General features: G+C 39.1%; 2 protein-coding genes across 2 annotated transcripts; one reads left to right on the top strand and one right to left on the bottom strand.

The window, feature by feature from the left end:
• Positions 1 to 1,587: 1,587 nt before the first annotated feature.
• Positions 1,588 to 2,226, bottom strand: LOC102916115 (keratin-associated protein 13-1-like). Its single transcript, XM_006987919.3, has one exon. The coding sequence runs from the start codon at positions 2,224 to 2,226 to the stop codon at positions 1,720 to 1,722; it is 507 nt and encodes a 168-aa protein (XP_006987981.1). The 3' UTR covers positions 1,588 to 1,719.
• A 17,824-nt stretch (positions 2,227 to 20,050) lies between these two features.
• Positions 20,051 to 20,563, top strand: LOC102927050 (keratin-associated protein 13-1-like). The gene has a single exon (XM_006987956.1). The coding sequence runs from the start codon at positions 20,051 to 20,053 to the stop codon at positions 20,561 to 20,563; it is 513 nt and encodes a 170-aa protein (XP_006988018.1).
• Positions 20,564 to 21,056: the final 493 nt, after the last annotated feature.

Here is a 21,056-nt window from a genome sequence, read left to right as displayed (position 1 = left end):
CTCACTGGCTAACCTTTTCCTATCTGGCTCCCCACCCCAACCTTTTCCTCTACAGTCTCTGGGAATCACCACTTTACATTCAGTGTCTGTGAGAGCAAACTTTTCAGATTGCACATGTGGGTGACATTATTCAGGACTTGCTTTTTGGAGTCTGGCTTATATCCTTTAACATATTGTTCTCCACTTTTATCCATGTTGTCTCAAGGGTAGCATCTCATCATTTTAATGGCTAAAATTCGACTGTGGATATGTACCACATTTTCTACAGTCCTTTTTAAGTATATTCTTTTACTCCTGAGGTACTGTAAGCAGTATTGTGTTTATGTCTTTCAAGCATACTGATTGAATCCTCTTTAGCTATACAACTAAGCATAGAATTGCTAGATCATTTGGTAGCTCTAACATTTTGGAGAATCTATACCGCTTTCCATAATTGATGCAGTAATTTTCATTTCTTCTGTATTTATTTTAGTGTTGTCATGTCCCGATAACTGGCAGAACATTGTATGGGAAAGATTTACACAGACTCACCATTTCATAGGGTTGCAGATCCAGCATCGAAGGGAAGCACAGGAGAGTGGGTCTACCTGTGGCATTAGGAATATGAGATGGTGAGGATTCACATCGTAGAAGACAAGGAAATACAGACAGCAGGGCTGACACTATTGCTGACTTATTACCTTCAAAGGCATAGCTTTGAGGTAGGCCCCCCTTAATTAAGTTTACACAGCCTCCTAAAATAGATTATCACCTGTTAAACTGGCATTCAAGACATGAGCCCATGGGAGACATTTCAGATTCAAATCAAAACATTTATTGTCAGTGCACAAAGGAACCCATAGTCATAAAATCAAATACATTTTGACTTCTGCCTTCTTTTTTCCCTTTTATTTTATTTTACAATACCATTCAGTTCTACATATCAGCCACAGATTCCCTTGTTCTCCCCTCTCCTGCCCCCTCCCCTTCCCCCCAGAACACCCCCGTTCCCACCTCCTCCAGGGCAAAGCCTCCCCTGAGGACTGAGATCTATCTGGTAGACTCAATCCAGGCAGGTCCAGTCCCCTCCTCCCAGACTGAGCCAAGTGTCCCTGAATAAGCCCCAGGTTTCAAGACTTCTGCCTTCTTAATAGAACTTAGTTAGACCAGTTGGCATAGACTTGAGAACCCACTACTGATGGAAATCATTTTTCTACATCTGAGATTTAATTAACAAAAAAATCTATGCTTTCAAAGAGTATGATTTTGCTTTATGTTCTTAAGGGAGAAAATTATCTGAGGCACATAAGACTTTTATCTAATTCACCGCTTAGTGGAACTTCAGTCTCTGTATTCCTGTGCATACTGTCCATTTAATGCTCATCAATTCACTGTTTCACAACCTCAAAAGCAAGCATACAGAAAACAACTCACAAAAGCAGGCATGGCTAGATATCAAATCAATATATTCATTAACCAAAATTTCTAGTATTCATAAATTTAGAAAGAATTTCAACACTATAAATTTCATTTGCAATGCACACTTTATTTCTGAGTTAATAGATTAATTACAGAGTTCTCAAAGGACACACATCAGCCAATAGCTGGGGTCAGAGAGAAAGTGAGGAATTGGCAATCAGGGAATGAGAAGATAATTCTTCCCAGTTGAAGGAAGATTACAACAGCCAAGAATCCAGGACTGGTGACAGTGGTCAGAAAGATTGGAAATTAGAAAGAAGATCAGTAGAATCTAGATCCAGTACCACAGCTTGGTCTGTAACAAGAAGACTGGCAGGTTCTATAGGGCACATAGGATGGGTGGCAGAATCCAGATCCACAGCCCAGTGAAGAGAAACCCTGGGGTCTAAAGCCACTGGATCCACAGCTCAGTGAGTAAGAGCTTCTAGACCCATAGCCCAGAGAGTGGCAGCTGCTGGACCCAAAGCCCTGAGAGCCAGCATATGTGGTCCTACAGGGGCTGCAGAAGCTGGAGACCTGTGGGCGATAGCAAGGCCGCTGGCAGGAACTGTGCACCACATGAGAAGTCTGGCATCTGATGGGCTGGAAGCAGTTCTGACGACATCCGCTGTGGAGAGAGGAGCCCAGATGGCAGGTTCTGGGAGAGAAGAAGCTAGTGCTCTGAACCAGGTGCCGGGGATAGGAAGAGCCACAGGAGGAGTGAGGATAGTTCAGGTGATCTCCACAGGAACGGGAGGAGAAGTTTCCAGAATAGCAGCTGTAGGACATGTTGATGGCAGGTGTAAGTTGAGCTGAATGTAAGAGAAGACTGAATTTGAAAATCACTCCTTTTCTGGGACCTTTATATACTCTCAGCAATGGGTGTGGCTTCATACAGGATCATTGTTTCTGCATTTGGACACCCTCATCTACATGTCTGGACCTCAGTAATTTTCTTTATAATTGCAGTTAACTAACTCCTTTTATCTTACGTTTAAGGGAGAACTCATTTTTTATATGTCTGAGTCAATGAAATACATTTATGTTACGAATGCTATGACTGTATTTAATTAGTGCCTCTGCCATTATGGTCAGGAAATCCCCTTTATTTTCTCTGTCTATGACTTATGTGTGTTCTTGATTGGGGAGGAGAATTATTCTTAGGGATGACAAAGTCATTGTCCCCAATTGGTCACTGGATAAGAGGGCGGCTGTTGCACCATCATGAAGCCATTTCAAAGATGGCTCCAATATCAATTCATTGGTTCTCACCCTACCCAATAATGTTGTGTTTCTTATGCACCACTTTCTACAAACGTGTAGAAAAATGATTATTTAGAATAAATAAAATCAAAACAATATGAGGGCCATTATAGGGCCGTGTAGAGCCAAAAAGCAGAAAGGGCATTAAGTGTACAAGAGTCAATGGCACCTGGAGGGATAGCATTGTGGATTTAATTTTGATTTAACCTGTTGATGGATACACTCTTCTCAGTTCAAATTCTTCTAGCGTTTACCCAACCCATTCATATCCCTAAACATCATTTCGAACTGATGGATGGTTTCAGAGCTTATCCAAGCTCAGTCTATCTGGCCCTGCTTCGTTTTACCTCTCTTACCAGAGGCAGATTCAGAGTTTGCGAATATTAAACAGGATACTTTTGTGAGTCATCAGTATTGGGATAATACATCGCAAGTAAGAATGCATCTAAGTATGAATGTTAACTTAAAATAAAAATAATAGTAAAAACCCTAAACTTCCAATGTTCAAAATAACAACAAATACCACAAGGTCATGATAATAAGATGCCTCCATCCTCACCTCTAAGCCTACTGATGTACCTATGTATTTGATACCTGAGGGATTGGTCACCTCTGCAGACAAGAGTTGGGTTTTCAGCATGTTTTTCTGCAGGAAGCATGGAAATAATATTCTTCCTTTATAAAATGTGTAAAGGGAAATACAAAAGCATCAGAGATGATAGAAATAGCTCCTTTCAATGTCACTGTTTGTTTTTGTGAATGCCTCAGTTTTTAGCTTCATCTCACTTGATCACAGCTGGTACTTCAAGCCTAAGATGATGTTCCTCCCAGGCAGGTGTCCCTCTCCACATCATACCCAGTCTTCAAGCTGGGGATGTTATTTATGGGGGAACCGGTGGCAAATGGCTGTGAGCCCTGAAGTTTAGAGGCAGTGAAAGTTGCCGATACAAAAATAAAATGATTCTTCTCAGACAAAACGAGAAGTGGGAAAGGGCTCACTCAAGCCTCTCTGAGGTAAGCACTGTCTTAAAATCTTTTAAGCAGCCACAGCAGAGATGAGTGATTACTTCTCTATATACCACAGGATTTGTATGCATCACATCTGTATACATGCAAGGAGTTCCATTCTTTACCATTTTGGATCTCGCAACAATGCAGCAAAGGTGTTTTAGACAAAACACTCACCCTGCATAGCACCTTCACCAATGAACTTACCCTAGTTCTTTGGTTTCAATCTAAGACAAATTAACTATTTCTTATTTTCTGCCTTTAAAAACCTGTCCTGGCCAGGACTCCTTTGTGTATGCCTGCAGATAACTACTGCTCTTCCCAGTAAGCATCATGATTCTCTGGAAGAATTACTTACCGGGTTGCTACCTATATTGACTGGACTTCTTGGCAGGTTGCAGAACACCATCACACTTTCAGTACGTCCAGGTAAAAGTTACTTGAAGTTCATCAGTTCGATGATGTGTTTAGTGCAAGCAGCCCTCTGGACCTGCTTGTGGACTGGGAACTGCCACCCATGACTCTCCTGCTAGGAAGCTGTTGTTCCTGATTCATCTTTCTAGAGCATTGGAAAGATCAGGAAAGACGAAGCTTTGAGCCCCAAGCTTCAATACTTGACTCCGACTCATCTAGGTTCTGAATTGTTCTCATTCCATGAAGTCCCCACATCTCACTCCAGACACCTTTGTGGTACCGTTTCCCTCTGGAGCTCAACTTCATTTTGGTCATTACTTTGCTGTGTGTTTCTGCCATTCCTTTTCTTCTCTTCTCCTCTAGTTAATTCCACAAAAAAAAAACACATAATGTAATAAAATGTTTGATAGAGTCATTGGGAGTTTTTAATATAACCATGTTTCCTAGCAATTCAGAAGGAATATGATGATGTAACCCACCCAAGGCCAAAGATGTGACATCAGTGGTTTAAAAAGGACAATGTCAGGGCTTCCGTCACTGAATTATAAATCCACTCGATGAAAATGTAATAGGGTGAAGTGACAGATACTGAAATTATCAGTGCCTTTTCTGTAAATGTATGTTTAATTGTAATTGGTGTATAAGCCTTACTGCATGATTTGTATGACAAGGAACTTCACAGGCACCCAACAACTATTTTTTTTAAAGTTTATCTTCTAATCTTCTAAATCTTTAAATATCTTTCTCTGGGCTCCTTGTAGCTTGGGTAAAAGTCTTAGTTGGTTTGTTACTAGGAACCGGATTTTGTTTACAAATCAACACTTTCTAAAATCCTTCTGAAAGCAAACATCCTGTCACAGCCAGGAGTAAGTTTTCCATCACCTGTGGCAAGCTCAGTGTTAACCAAATAAATCAAGTCAGCACATTTGTCCATCATGGCCCAACATTGTGACTACCTTCTCTGGCCTGTACTCGTACCCTTTTCATTCTTACATATTCTTCCCTTGAACATGATGAGAGAATAAGAGCACAATAAAATCTTCTATAAAATCCAGCCCACACAGTCTATTTCATTTACATATAGTTCCCATGGGCTTTCTATCAAACTCCAAATTATATACCAATACCTAAGAGTGAAAAAGAGTACACATGAGGTATGGACTTCTGACTTCTTTTAAAGCATGCTAACCAGCTGCTATCACTCATGGGTGTCTGGAGCCCAGTACAAGCATGAGGGTGTGTGCATCATGACTCCCAGCCACTCTAAGCACTCTTCATTCTTCTCAGATCCAAGACCACATCCCATTCACTATTAGTCATTAGCATCTCTATCGTTAGTAAGAGAATAGGTGGCAGAATTAAGGAGCGTGTGCAAAAAGAATGAAGAGAAAGAAACACAAATACTTCTTTCTTCATCTTCCATGCTTTAAAGAAAATGCCTGTATTGATGGATTAAGAAACACCAACTTGAAACCAATTATCTGTCCATCTGTCCATATTACTTGTACTTACAAACTGCTTCTTAGACAAGTGAATGATTTGAAGTTCAATACTCTAACTTAAAATGATTTTAGAAGCCAGTAGCATCTGAGTTGGAAAAAAGTTTGGGTCAATAGTGGTATTACTACAGAATATGCAGCAGAATTAACAATGGGTAATTTAGATGATAAAATAAACCAAAATGTGAGTAAGTAAATAATAAATACAGAACTCAACAAAGTGGGAAATTTCCACTTACTGTAACTGCTGCACGTAGGATTCTGATATTCCTCAGTGGTTGGAAATCACTGCCATCGCTCTGTCATGTCACAGGGTCAGCATGTAGCCTGCAGCTCCCATAAAGGAATCCTCACAATGCAGAGATAGCACTCTGGGCCTGACTCCCTAACCACACCTGCTCAAGATTTGTCTGTCCTATACAATAAAATATAAAGTCAAAATCTGAAAAAAATGTATCTAATTTCTGTTTGTAACATCATGATTCTGTTGTAAAGGGCAGTTCCCTATACCACCCTGGTATACCCTCTGTTCCCGTGGCTGTGCAGGTCTAAAGGTTATTAACAATCTTCTTGTTTGAGGAATGTGGAAGATGGATGTACTGGCATTATTCTGAGAAATGTACTATCTCAGAGCTTAAACAGTGGCTGTGTGTCCGTACCCAATGACACTGTGCAGATGGCCCCCTGATGACAAGTAATGACTCCTTTAGCCATAAATACCAGAGAGAAGAATAGCGATTTTGACACATTGTGACAGCTGAAAATGGGACCCAGAATATAAAGAGCTTTTGGGTGCAAAATCAGATGAATAGTATTCTGCGTACAGAACTGAGACACAAACAAATCCTGATCTACAGTAGCCTTTCCAGGGATTCCGATCACAGAACAAGAAGAGAGGACTTGTAGGTGTCTCAAGTGAAATAAAACTTGATGATTCTGTTACTATCAAGTCGTTTGCATTCCTTCATTCTTGTTGGGCAGCTGGGGGAAGGTTAATTGTATCTAGAAAATATGTTTGCAACTTCTCTGTTCAGAAACAAGATGCTTCATCAGTAGTCATGGAAGAATCATGAGCTGTATTCTACTTATCCTAGAGGAGACAATGAAACTTTGCCTGTCTGAGAGTTTTTCCTGTCCTGGAACTCTGGGAATCTGACCTTTTCCTGACACTGAGTGTCACCATCTACTCCCCTCTTTAAAAGTCATTGCAAGGAGTTGTGGGGAAATGTGTGAGCACAGAGAGCAAGTCCATGTTTAGTCTGCCTGTATTTATCACAGTGAGATTGGTGAACTTAAAGAGAGTGGTGGAGTAAGAAAGGAGAGGGAAAGTGAGAGAAGAAGAAAAAGGAGGAGGAGGAAGAGGAGAAAAAGGAAGAGGGGGAGGAGAACAAGGAGGATGGGGAAGAGCTGGGAAGAAGAAGGTAGAGAGAGGGAGGGGGAGAAGGAAAAGCAGGAAGGGGGAGGACAAGGAAGAATATATGGATGAGAGAGTAGAAAAAATGTGGTACAGAACAAGAAGAGAGAGCTCTTCCAGATGCTTCTGTGTTTTCAGAAGGTTGGAATCAGAGGCCTCAGCAGGATGCCTCCCACTTGTTTCTTCTGTACATTCACCTTGAAACAGCTGAGTAAGTTCATGTCCTAGACAGGAATAGCTTCAGAGAGGAACAGAGCTCCATTTTCTCCTACACTGGACTATACTTATTTCTGCTCCATTAGCAGAACTTTGTGGCCGATGAGGGGACAGAGGCAGAGACACTTCTGGGGTGATGGCATCCCAGTGTCTGTTGAAGACTGAAGACCAGGAAAAGCTCCAACAGCCAGAACATTCCTCTCTTGAAATTAACTTATTAATGACTTAGTTTTATTTTTTTGTTATGTTCAATTTTATTTTCATATACGAAGTATAGTGAGGGGTTTAATAAAGACATTTTATTCAGATATATCATACATTTTAAATGTAATTGACACATAACATTTGCACATATCTGTGGGGGTGCAGTGTGATTTTTTTCACACATGTTTATAAGGCATGATGTTCAAATCAGGGCTATTTACATAACAGCCTCCTTTAGCATGTATCACTTCACTTCGTTGATAATGTTTTGATTTCTTATTTAGCTCTTCTGAAATATGCAGTCAACTATTGATAATAGAGTCTTTCTACTCTGCTTTTGTGCTGTGTGCAACAGGCAGGTTCTACTCTTCCCTCGCCGCCCCTTCCATCCTCTTGCAACTGGGTATCTACCCCGTGAGTTAAAGTTCTCGTTTTAGTTTTCTCCATGATTAGCAAAATGAACTCTTGACCTGGGTAGGTTATGAAATTGACAATGGCTTTGGTGAACTCTTAGTTGCAATTATGTATTCCTGGCCCTCACAGGTCTGAATTAGTTTATTCGTGGCAATGTTCCAGGAACCTCAACTTGGTGTTTCATCTCCCCCCTCTGCAACACAAAGGACCCCATATGAAAGGGTAATATCTTTGTCATTTACAGGGTCTCAGCAGACTTTCAGTGTTTATTAAAATGATGAATGCAGACATTTTCCATATTAGCATCATGATTTTCCCTTGCTAATAATTGGAAATAAGTGTTATTGCTCTGTGAACTGTGAGATTTCGTTGCCTGGTTCCCAGAAAATAAACATTAATAACCAAGCATCTTGTTGCTACACATGGCAGGATGGCAGGTGGAACTCAGAGAAGTTGTATATGGATTGCCTGATTATTAATCATAAAAACAGCCCCTGCCACACACTACACAAGAAACGAGTGGTTTGTGTCTCTTAACTAAATGAATAAAATGCATCAGACAAATATTCAAGTGGGAAAAATCATTTCCAATTCAATGACATGAGTAATGAAGTATCAAAGTCCTCCAGGAATGCCACTATGTATTCCTCACATAACACATCTAGTGATAAACATTTACAATGTTCTTTATGACAAAATTTACTCCAATTCATCATTAAGTTAAAGGTAATTTAAAACTAGTGAATAGTATCTAACCAACATTCTAAAGCATTTCTTTTCTTAATTTTAAATGACCCTTCGTTAACACTAAAAAAAAAAAAAAAACAAATAATATCTAAACAAATTTTAAGGTTTTTTTTCCAAATATTTTCCTGGTATCTCAGACCACAACATTATTTATTTATAAAATAGATTAGGTGAAATGTTGGTCAGTAGACAGGTTTTAATACAACATAATCGTGTATTTCTAAAAATGAAATATTTTTACACAGAGAAAGACACATATAAAGGGAAACCTGGAAAAAGAAATACAAAGATGGTCAATAAAATCCAAGTCAAAAGATATAGAGCAGAACTGATCCACAAATCCTTGAGAAAAAGGAGCTGTAGACACCTTGATCTCTGGCCCTGAGTCTTTTAAACTAAGAGATAATCACTTACCTAATTTATGGAATCTTCTATGGTAGTCCTTCCAACCCACTGCATATCCTAGGGTTCAAAAATGACTCCTTATCCAAAAACGTGTGGGCCATGTGATTTCTGTTATATGATGTCTACCAAGTCTCTGCTGGCCCCCAAAGCAGCTGCCAGCCAGCCAGCCTGTGTTCTTAGGTCCTGGTTGACGTGATCCTGCATTTTGAGGTCTCTCTGAATGCATGTACATGGTCTGTCTCATGATGGGGTTGTCTGCTGTTTCTAAATGTTCCTTTGGTTGAGGTCAATTACCATAAACTTTTACAGTTCTTTAAATTTGCCTTTTGAGAATTTAATACAATATATTTGGTTATATTTTCTCTACCCTCAACTCCTCCTAGATGCTTTCTACCCAATCTTAATCAATGTGTGATCAGAGGTCTGCTTGTAGCATGACATATGTCTTGGTTCTCACTTCTGTTTCCTTAGCTTTATTTCTAAGGATATTGTAGACCTGCTACCCAAAAAGTTGTCCATCAAGTTCCAAGAAGTAAATCTTTCACAAGCCACTTCCAAGCACCAACCAGAGCTTTTCAGTCCATCAGTAATCATTGCCTCAACTAGAAATCTGCAAGTTGTCCATTCTAAAGATCCAACCTCCTCCTTTCCACCCATCTTTCCATTCTTACCTATCTCCCCTCTGCTTTCCCTTTCCTAGAGGGCATTCTATAATAACAAATTTACCACAAAGAAATAGAATGATGTTCCTTTATTTTCAAAGAAGCTATTTAACATAGAAATCAGCTCTCAGTATTTAAGTGTGCTCTGTGTACCTTTAGTCAGTCTCCTTTGGCATGAAAACCCCTGGTCCCATCACCCAGACAGAACACCATTCACATGCAAAGTACAGACCATTTAAAACAGGTGCTCCAGATTCTGAAATAACTGCTGTCATCAGATCCTTAGTTAGCTCTCCTTTTGCTCCTGTCTTTTTTTTTTTAACCTCTTGGTCTTTATCCAAACTTGGAGTCCCAAAGATAGTACTTTGTAAAGCGCCTCACAATGATTAGTTGTTTCTTCCCATCCTGTGTAAGATGGAGCAAAGGTTACAACAAAGGAATATGCTGACAAAAGATCTTTCTCTCCACAAGCCGTTCCACTGGAGACTTAAGTGTTATCTCAGAAAAGCAGAATCCAAATTCAACTGATGGAGTGTAGCTCTTCTAACTCAGAAATATATTTCTGCCTCCTGAAGGAATCAGTATTTGAAAGAACCAGAGAATGAATTTTCTAATAATAACTCGGACTGAGTGACCTCATAGACCTTGTTCATTTATTCACCTTAAATCATTTCATCTGTCCATGATGTCTATTGAGAATACACAATTCTTATAATTCATACTTAGAACAAAGAGGTAGTAGCTGACCACAAAGGAAGCAGTGTTTGGGGGAATTTAATAGGGCAATTGCACATACAACCTGAACAAACTCAAGATAGACAAAATCTTAGCACAGAGAGGATAAGTGGCATGAAGTCCCACCTCCCCCTAGGAAGGTATTAGAAATTGACAGCTTCTGGGAAAAGAAAAGTTAGTTTTCTTAAGAGTGTGGTCCTTGGTAAGTCTAACAAGCTCCAATGAATGGCCACACACTCAAGAATCTATAAACAGTAGTTATGAGAAATGATGGGTTTAATTTTTGTTCCTTTAAAGGACATAATGTTGGGTGAGTATGGAAAAGTAGAAATGGAGGAGGGAAATAAATACTATCAAAACGCAATGCAGGAAATTCTTAAAATATTAATAAAATATGTAAGACAAAAATTGAGTACTCATACTCAGGAGCATAAGTAGAGCAGAAAGAGTGGAGGAGTATCAGAAAAGAAGTTACGAGTGTAAGTCTGAATTCGAGGTCTTATTCCATAACTTATGGGGAGTAACCTCATACAAATTAACAATTATGGTCTACATCCACTTCTACAGTGAAAAAATGTCACACACACACACACACACACACACACACACACACACACACACACACCAGACACAGCCACTCTTATTTCTATTCATATTTCTCAGAATAATTAGATGGTATTATACATGTCAAGTTACTGGTAGACATTTAAATGCATTTCTCTCTTTCCCTTCTGTCTGCCTTATTTGTGTTGCCTCACTGACTTTATTGAGAACATTTTTCTTTACCCAGGCAGCCCATTTGGACTGACATTTCTCAGCATAGTGCTACACTTGCTTTCTCCTCTGACCTTAGTTTTGTTAGTATCTGGCTGTTGCCTTTTTATGATTTGATATGATATCTATCTTCCTATAGCATCAAACTAGAGATTAAAGGAGGTGATTCAGAGAGAAATCTCAGAAAATTGCTAAAACATTTTTGTTGACATTGAAGTTTAAGTCTAGGCTGGTAGCATGGAGCAGATCTGAGGCACTGATTTTTCTGGTCTGGGTTCATCATACTTCGACAACGGAGAAATTGAAATTTATTATCAATAATGAACAATAAGATGCAAAAATATGTCTAGAGGATCAGAAAAAGCTATGGTGAAGCATAGTTTCTGTTTTATTTCTTTCCTTTTAAGGATATACAATGATGACATCATAATTGAGAGTTAAATAGAATAAATTATGCACTGAGATGTTTAGCACAATGCTTGGTCCATAGAAACTGTGTTAAATATTATCCATTGTTGCTGTTATTTCATTAAGGTAGAAAATTATGATTCTGTATTCTGCTCTAAAATTAAGCATTAGACCATTAAATCTATTTCACTTAAGTTTTTGGAATAATGAGGAGAACTAGAAAGAATTTTAATAAAAGGTTTTGGCTTCTTGGTAGCTCTTCAGAACTTTCAAACTACCTTGAGGGAGTTAAATTTAGTGACATCATAGTTAAGAAGTTAATAATAGCCAGAAGTTCAGTGGTGAAAACTCACATTGTATGGTAAATACAATTCTCAACTTTAACTGAACAAATATTTCCTAAGGAAATGTGGCTTCTCATTACTAAGATCTACTGTCTCATGCATCAAGTCAAAGAGTCCTCAGAACTATTACCATAAACATTTCAATGCTTTATGAAATCAATATGTGCTTTCATGTACATAAATTTTGACAGAATCTCAGCATTACATTGAAGTATAGAACATTCACCAGCTTAGCTTGCATTCAATTGCACTGGTTAGTGAATACTTTATAATGATCTTTCTTATAAATAAGGCCTATGCTTTTCCCAGATGGTGTTTTTACCGTTCAAAGCACTGTGTTAATACTTACTTATTTTTTTTATCTTTCATGTGTTATTGAAACTTTTATTCTTTTACAATTTCTTACACCCCCTCCGAAGTACAGGGCATATTATGGGGGAGGGAGCAGGCAGGAAGACCATGAGCTAGAAGGTAGGGGAAGAATGCTATGAAATCACATCTTTCTGCCATAATGTGACCGTTGCACTCATAAACTCACAGCATCGATGGCCACCTGCACAAGTCCCGCAACAAGCTTGGGCCTGCCATTACCCATAGCAAAGAGACCCCTGAGGCTCCACACCCCCTCAAGGATGACTGGCAGTTAATAGTTGCTATGGCAGTGATGTCCTTCTCTTCAGCACTGGATGGCCACTAGGGTGTTGTCTATACCCCAGTAAATACCCCTCCTCTATTCAGCAAGGCTCATGCAAACCCTGAAGATTTTCAATTGTCTAAATAAGAGTTAATATGGGATGATGCAAAGATACAGAAATATCTGAATGTTATTGAACCAAAATGAAGAAATAACCCAACAAAAGAGGGTGTAGTAGAATGACAATAATATTTTTCTAATAAAAGTTACTTGTAAAACTGTTTGTTGCTGAAGTTGCTGACACTGAGTAACCTTACCACCTGTCATGGCTTAACTATCATGTATGCATGACTTAATCTGTCAATCAGCAGGGAAAATGCCTCTGTAAATCTAATTCTAAAATATGACTTGCTTTTAAATCACTAGGCAATTACTAAGTCATTGTTGTCATTTATAACACACACCAGCCTTGAGTTCAAGACTCTCTTGCTTATGTCTCCTGGGTGCGGAACAGCACATGTGTGTCACTATACTTCATTTAAATTGCTAAGGTTTTGAGTAACATCGATTAACCTTCATTATAGTGTGAGCTTTACCCTATCGGTTTAGAAGCTGTGGGTGGGGCTGTTGTGTGTATTGTTTGTGCACATATGTGTAGGAGTACATGCCATGGGTGTGCATACAGAGGCCAGAGGAGAACCTCTGATACCTTCCTCTAGCACTCTCAATCTTATTTCTATTTCAGTTTTTTTTTAATTCACTTCTTTTGTTTTTTGAAATTGCAATACTATTATATCATCTCTCCTTCCCTTTCTTCCCTGCAAATCTACCTACTCTCCTTCATTAATTGTTGCAAGCACACATGTATACATGTATACCTAGAATAGTCTGTATAGTGTTACTTGTATGTATGTTTCAGGACTGGCCAAACCTGAAACTTGCTGGGTGGTTTAGCTAGGCTTTAGAGATTTGCCTGTCTCTGTCCTCTACTGCCAGGATTATGGGTTCATATGGCACATGTATCCTAGGGATTTGAACTCATGCCCTCCTGCTTTTACAGCAAGCACTATTATCCACTGATCTATTTCACTAGATGCAATTTAAAACCTTAAAAGTAAGACTCAGTGCTATAACAGAAACCTGCCAAGTCCCCAACCTTTCCCTCTGTTCCTAGCATGCTGGGCTGGCCTGGTTGGCAGATTTCATATTTGGCATCTCTACAAGTGCATTGCCAAGTCCTTAAAATGACTCTCTATACACACTCTCTCCTCCCCACCTCTCTCTCTCTCTCTCTCTCTCTCTCTCTCCTGCCTTCCTCTCTCTCTCTCTGCAGTGGTTTTCTTTTTTAGCCTTACAGGAGAATAAACTAATGCCATTTGCAGGAGATGGAGGCAACCAGAGATTAGGTGAATTAAAGTCATCTCTAAAAGACAAATAGTCCTTGTTTTTATGCTTGTGTATCCTAAATTGTATGTAGATACATAAAATCATGGCTGTATGTATGGCACGAATGTAGATGCAAACTGTCTTGGGAAGTAAAAGGGCTTACAGGAGGGGAAGAGGTGAGAGAAGGGAATTTGGATGCAAGAGAAAAATTTGCTCAACTTATATAATTGTAGCAGGAATCTTAAAAGTTCTTATTAATAAAATCAAACCCGGGCCAGGTATTGGGGTGAACTGGAAGATCAAAGAACCAGAATAAGCCACAGCTACCTCACCTTGCCGGATCCGTAGCTGGTCTTGTTTTCTCAGACTAGAGGCTCTGAGTCCTCACCCAGAATGGGTCTCAGCTGAACTGTGCTGCTCAAAACCTAAAAGCTCAACCAGCCAAATGCTTAACCAGGCCAAATGCTTCTAGTTTCTGGTCTTCATGCCTTATATATCTTTCCTTTCTACCATCACTCCCTGGGATTAAAGGCTAGCTTTCTGGGATTAAAGGCATGTGTCACCATGCCTGGCTGTATCCTTGAACACATAGATTTCTGCCTAGCTCTGCCTCCTAAGTGCTGGGATTAAAGGCATGTGCTACCACTGCCTATCCTCTATGTTTAACATTGTGGCTTTTCTGTCTCTGACCCCAGATAAGTTTATTAGGTTGCACAATATTTTGGGGAATACAATACCACCACATAAAATCATATAAAAAATCTTTTCATACTATAGAACCATGTACAGAGAACATGCACAATGCAACTTTTTCAAAAAAGAAAGAAAATAGCAATATGAGGCACAGTTGGAAGAATGTATTGAAAGAACTCATAATCAGCAATTTGAACCTTGCTTGTGTAAGATGTACTTCAAGGGCAAGTGCACAACCTGAATAGAAAAAGAAAAGACAAGGGATCTTAACAGACATAGATAAATAAAAAAAATATAGAAGAGAATTATCACATGAAAAATATACAGCATCATTAGTCTTCACACAAATGCAAATCAAAACCACTATAGTATGCCATTACATGTCAACTTGAAAAAAACCAAACAATAGTTGTATTATTATGATAATTATTTTGCTAAGCAAGACATTGAGGACTCAGAATAACGGGAACTTTGAGGCATTGCCATTAAGAACATGAGATGTTACATTCCTGTAGAAAACGGTCCCCCACTTCCTTATGGTGTGAAACATAAGGTTACCTTAGGAGTCCCCAATTTGCTTCTAGGTATTTGCCTAAGATAAGTAAAAGTGTATGTCTACAAAAATACCTATGTCTAACTATTTGTAGCATTTGCATCCATAGTAACTCAAATCAGGAAATCACTTAATGTTCATGTCATAATTAGTGTGTATCTATGTCATACAATGTATATCCAGTTAAGTAGCACTAATACAACAAAATAAACTACTGAAACATGCAACATGAAGATGGATCTCAAAATTATGCTGATGTTTGCAAGATCCAACCCAAAATATCTTCATGATTTATAATTCCATGCACTATGAAACTATAGGGGTAGGTATTCAGATACATCAGAACAGACACAAAGGAGCCTGAGAACATCTTTCAGTAAAGAAAATAATCTTTCTTATTTGGTTCTTGGTTATATAACTACATGTGCTTTAAAGAACACAGTGGTACATCTTTAAGAAGCTAAATTTTCCACTGGGGAGAAATCATTAAATTGCCTCACAATCAAGAGGACCAATATTCATTCACCAGATTCTATGCAAAAAGTTAGGTGTAGTGCCATGCACTTGTAATTCAAATGTGGGAGAGGCAGAGACAGGGTGAGTGGGAGGCTCATAGCCAGCCATTCTAGCTGAGTTGATGACCCCCAGGTTTAGCAATTGTCTCAGAACAAGATGGAGAGAGATTAAGGAAAACACTTGACAAGCATCAACCTCTGGCATCTACAAGCATGCAAACCCATATGCACTATAGGAGCATACACACACATACCACATATACATATTCATACACACACACACACACTCACACATACACACACATGCATACACATGTACATACACACATATACACTCAATCAATGGTGTTTTCACTACATGGGAATTATAGCTAAAGAAAACTGACTAAAAATAAAAGTTAAACAAGTGACTAGAAAAGCACACATAGGAGATACAAAGTCATAAAACAAATAACTGTCCTTGCAGAAGACCTGGAGTCTGTTACCAGAACCAACATGGTCATTTACAAGTCTGTCACTCCAGTTTCAGGATATTTGACACCCCTTCCTAGCCTCTAAGAGCATCAGGCATTCACACGACACATACATGTACATGCTGGCACATATGCACAAAAGAAAAATAAATATATCTTTTAAAAGGTAGGTATAAGGAAGGAGTGCATTTTTGGAAAAAATACTTAAAACTAAAAGAACAAAATCTCAGTCTTGTGTGATAGGGTCAGGGTTCAAATCAGCCAGCCTTAGTTCACGGCCAACATCCTTCTGTCAGCAACAACAAAAATATTTAAAATCACAAATACACAGTGATCTCACCCTGGTATATGTGGCTACCCAAAGCAGAGAAGACTGAGGCACTCATGCACAAGCACAATCTAAAACAGTGGAAGTCAAAACCAGTAGGTTGATAAAAGTGTAAAACAAGGTGTTTAATGTGGGAGAACTCTATGTAGTAGTAGCTGGGAGAAGCTGATGCCTGCAATGCATCAAAGCAGTTCTTTGCACAGACTGCCAACATTTCAGTAACTGGGTTCAAATTCCATCTCTGCCACTAACTATACAAGTGACCTTGGGAAATTTGCCCAATCTGATTATGTCTCGACTTCTTCAAACAGAAAATAACAATAAAACAATATGCATCTTGTAGGATTGGTCATGGAAATTAAGCAGTGTGTGATTAATAATAAAATCTTAAGTGGTTACAGCTGATTCTTAAATATGCCAGTGTTATGATAACAAATAAATATAAAATATGTAAGTACATGTTTTAAGTATGCTTACAATAACTTCAATATGAAATGAGTTACATATGCATTCTAAATATGGAAGCATTATTATAAAGAAAACAACATTATCAACTGTATGAATCTATATATGCTTGTAAAATAATTTCCTAGAATAATGTACTGCTATTATTGTACCTTTGGAAGACTGAGAAAGAATCAGACTGAGGTTGACCTACACAGGACTACTTTCTTTAATGTCTAATCTATTTTGTTTAAAGGGGAGAGAGAAGATGAGGCAATTGAGATGAAACGCTGAAGTTTTGAGGAAATGATTTCCAGAAAACTAGACTTTGCTGTGTTACTCCATGGGATTTTATGTAGTCCTCTGAGTTTCTTCAAGTGACTTGCTTGATTTAAGTGTGGGCTCTTAGAAGCAGATGTGCAAAAAGAGAAGCTTGGAAACCAGTTACATTTTCATCTCAGACACAGTGGAGTGAGATTGAGGACATAAACAGAATCTGCTTGGAGCAAGAACAGCTACTGCAAGGACAAGGTGGGGGTGCCCAGGAGTATCTGAGAGGACCTCAGAGAAAGCCCAGGGTAGACCTGGGAGGGAGCACAAGGTCAGAGCCCGTGACCAGGCATCAAGACTTCTGCCTATGGTCCTTCATTCCATCTATGTCACCAGCTTGCAACAAATAACCCCTAGGGGACGAGCATGGAAAAAAACACAGTATGGAACCAGATGTGGTATGAGAAAGAACCTCTGGAGCCTGGGCAGCAAGATACTTCTCCAGGCCTGGAGAAGTCAGTTTTGAGGAAATAAAAGTGAACACAAGGGGAATACACAGGGATTTGAGCACAGATATTCTATTCTTTTCGTTATTGCAGAATTATGTTTAACTTGGAAGGTTTTTTTTGTTTAATTTCTAAATAATACTATAATAAGAAATTGTTGGATTGAAGGCTAAGTGGCTTGTGTAGTGATCTGGAAAACAACAATTTTGCAAATAGTTCAAATGACAAGCAATTTTCAACTAGGAGTACTGTGAAGCGTTTGATTTGGTGTAGTATATTGGTATTTCTCAAAAAACTGGGGGAAGGGTGAGGAAAAAAATGTTAACAGGGAGGGAGAGAGAAAAACAAAGCATTTTAATATTGCTCTTTATTCTCTGAGCATTTCATATTGCATACAATGTGTTTTTGATATATACTCCATCAGCCCTCCACTCCCCCAGACCGCCTTCCCCTATCCCCCTCTCAACATTATGTCCATAGTTACATAGTTAGATAGACAGACAGACAGACAGATCATTAAGTCCAAAATTAATGCTACCCAGATGTAGCATGTTCTCCTTACCTATCTAGAGGGGGATTGTTTTCCTTTAACATCTTGCCTGTGTACAGAGAAAGTGCAGAATGCTTTAGTGTTTCCAGGATCCGTTTGGGGCTCTTAAAGCCCCATTACTTAGTCCTGCCCTTCCCTCCATTCAGAAGGGCATATTTATTAGCACTTATGAGTTGTTTATTAGCATTTCTACCAAGTGTACATATAACTCTAATGAGAAATAATAATGTAATTACAAATGGGTGGAGGCAGCGGTAATTAGAATTGATTTATACCCAAGTAATCCTAGTGTTTATTCTCTGATATCTGTAGCTCCTTGGAAAGCAGGAACTTTGAGATATTAAGAATTCTCACAGAACTCATTCTCTCTCCTCTCCCTCTCTCTCTCTTTCTCTTTCTCTCATAACTTCTAATAAGAATAGAGAAATATTCTAGATCTAAAGGAGCTCACAGTTAGCGTGGGAAGGAGGGCCGCATGCTGAGAATGGTGCTCATTGCTTTGGGAAATACAACAGGTGTCCATTCATAAAGCACAGATTATTTCACTTAAGTGAGTCAGAATGATGGTCTAAGCATTGCACAAGGTCACTTTGCGTGATGCATGCCAACCTTTGGATTCTGCATGGGAGAGATAATCATAAAACAAAGTAAGTAAGTGCTCTGAAGAGTGTGCGTGCTTGGCATAAAGCAAGTTAATTCCCAGGCATTTAAGGGGCCTTCTACACAATGACAGTTGGGAATGTCATCTCCCTTAGTTAAGCCCCATAAAATGCCAGGCTCAGAAGAAGAAGAATGGATATGAAGCAAACAGGAATCCTGTGTCCCCATTAATCTGACTATGGATTTTCCGGTCATTTTCTGGCCGTACCTAGAAAATCAACTGTTCTTGAAATGTATAAAAATAACTTAGGCATTAGAATTCCCCTGTTGGACATGATTCAATGCAAATATTACCAGGAAAGGTAAATAAGGTTTTATATGTTAGTATAATCAAGCTTAATAGTTTACACTTTAAGACAAATGAGAGTTGAATCTTCAGAGCTTGAAGACTGGCTCGGCTTAAGGAAGCCACAGTTAAGGATTAAGTCTTCTGCCGTGCTGAGATGCCAGGCAAGAATAGTTCAGCTATTCAAAAACATGGTTAGCCAGACTTTGCTTGAATATCTACTTGGCTCTAAGAACTGACGTTAGTAATTTTAGAAAAGAAATAGCAGTCTCTAAAATTGCACTTTAAGTATACATAAATGATGCCATTCAAGAATGTTCCCTTCCACCAAAATAATAAAATAAAACAAATTTACACAGGCATATACATGATTAAGATTAAGGTTATAAAACTAACAAAACAGGCTCATCAGAAAAATCTATGAAGACATTTCCCTTTAAGTCCCACTCAAAGAGTGGTCTTTATTGTTTCTTAAGTGAACATGGTGTAAGAAAGCTCTACATTGAGGAAGATCATTGATAGAAATTCCACATCAAACCACAGCAAATTCCAGGGCAAAGAAACTATGAGCATCTTCTTACTATGTGCCACAAGTGATTAAAGTGCAATTAATGTATGAATGTGTGATAAATTAAATGTAATAACCCAGGGAAATATTTTCAGGTAAAGGGTGAGGAAGGTGAATGGAGCCAATGGAATGTGGACACACCCAACATAAGAGGATATATAACTTGAAGTTCAGACCCATGTCATTCAGACTCACTGCATTGTCCCATTGACACCCAGCTTATCTCCATCTCCTCTCAATATGTCCTACAGCTGCTGTTCTGGAAGCTTCTCCTCTAGATCCTATGGGGGCCAACTACACTACCCCTACTCTTCCTGTGGTTCTTCCTACCCCCGTCACCTGATCCACAGCACTAACTTCTGCTCTCCCAGAACCTGCCATCTGGGCTCCTCTCTCCACAGTGGCTGTCGTCAGAACTGCTTCCAGCCCATCAGATGCCAGACTTCTCATGTGGTGCACAGCTCCTGCCAGCGGCCTTGCTGTCGCCCACAGGTCTCCAGCTTCTGCAGCCCCTGCAGAACCACATACACTGGCTCTCTGGGTTTCGGGTCCAGCAGCTGCCACTCCCTGGGCTATGGGTCAAGGAGCTTCTACACTTCAGGATGTGGCTCCAGTGGCTTCAGACCTGTGAGTTGTGGAGTCTGCCACTACCCTTCCATTGGTTATGGTTCTGAATTCTGCCACCCAACCTATGTGACTTCTAGAAACTTCCAGTCTTCTTGTCACAGGCCCATCTGTGGCTCAGCCATCTAGAGATAAAGCTGCTGAACTTCCTGATTATAAGAGAATTGTATGAGTTAACATAGTGCTTTTCCAATAAGACTAATTAATCTCTCTCTGCATCCTTTCTCTGGCAACACTAGGTCTATTCAACTAAGAAATGAATGAATAACCAAATACAAATTCTAATGTCATTTGAACCAGTTGATTACATATTCACAAATTCTCGGACTGTGTATGGTAGTACAGTTATATTTGATCTAATAAAATCATTTTTCTTGCATATAATACAGTCTCTTGATTTTTTTGTTGACTCTCAAGTTTTGATTTGTGATCTATCTTTGAGACTAGGACCTTTCAGACTACCTTCCCTAGGAAATCCATTTACACAGGACGGTATATCTAGTACACAGAGATATATCTCTGAGCATTCCACTGACTAGAAGCAGATGGGTAAAAGCCTACTGGAATTTTTAGCAATATCATTGAAAATATGCCCACAGAAGAGTCAGCCAACTCATATTTT

The sequence above is a fragment of the Peromyscus maniculatus genome, chromosome 12 (assembly GCF_049852395.1).
Source record: "Peromyscus maniculatus bairdii isolate BWxNUB_F1_BW_parent chromosome 12, HU_Pman_BW_mat_3.1, whole genome shotgun sequence".
In the NCBI taxonomy this organism is placed as follows: domain Eukaryota; kingdom Metazoa; phylum Chordata; class Mammalia; order Rodentia; family Cricetidae; genus Peromyscus; species Peromyscus maniculatus.
Note: the sequence above shows the minus strand (reverse complement) of the source record. Positions and strands in the feature narration are given on the sequence as shown.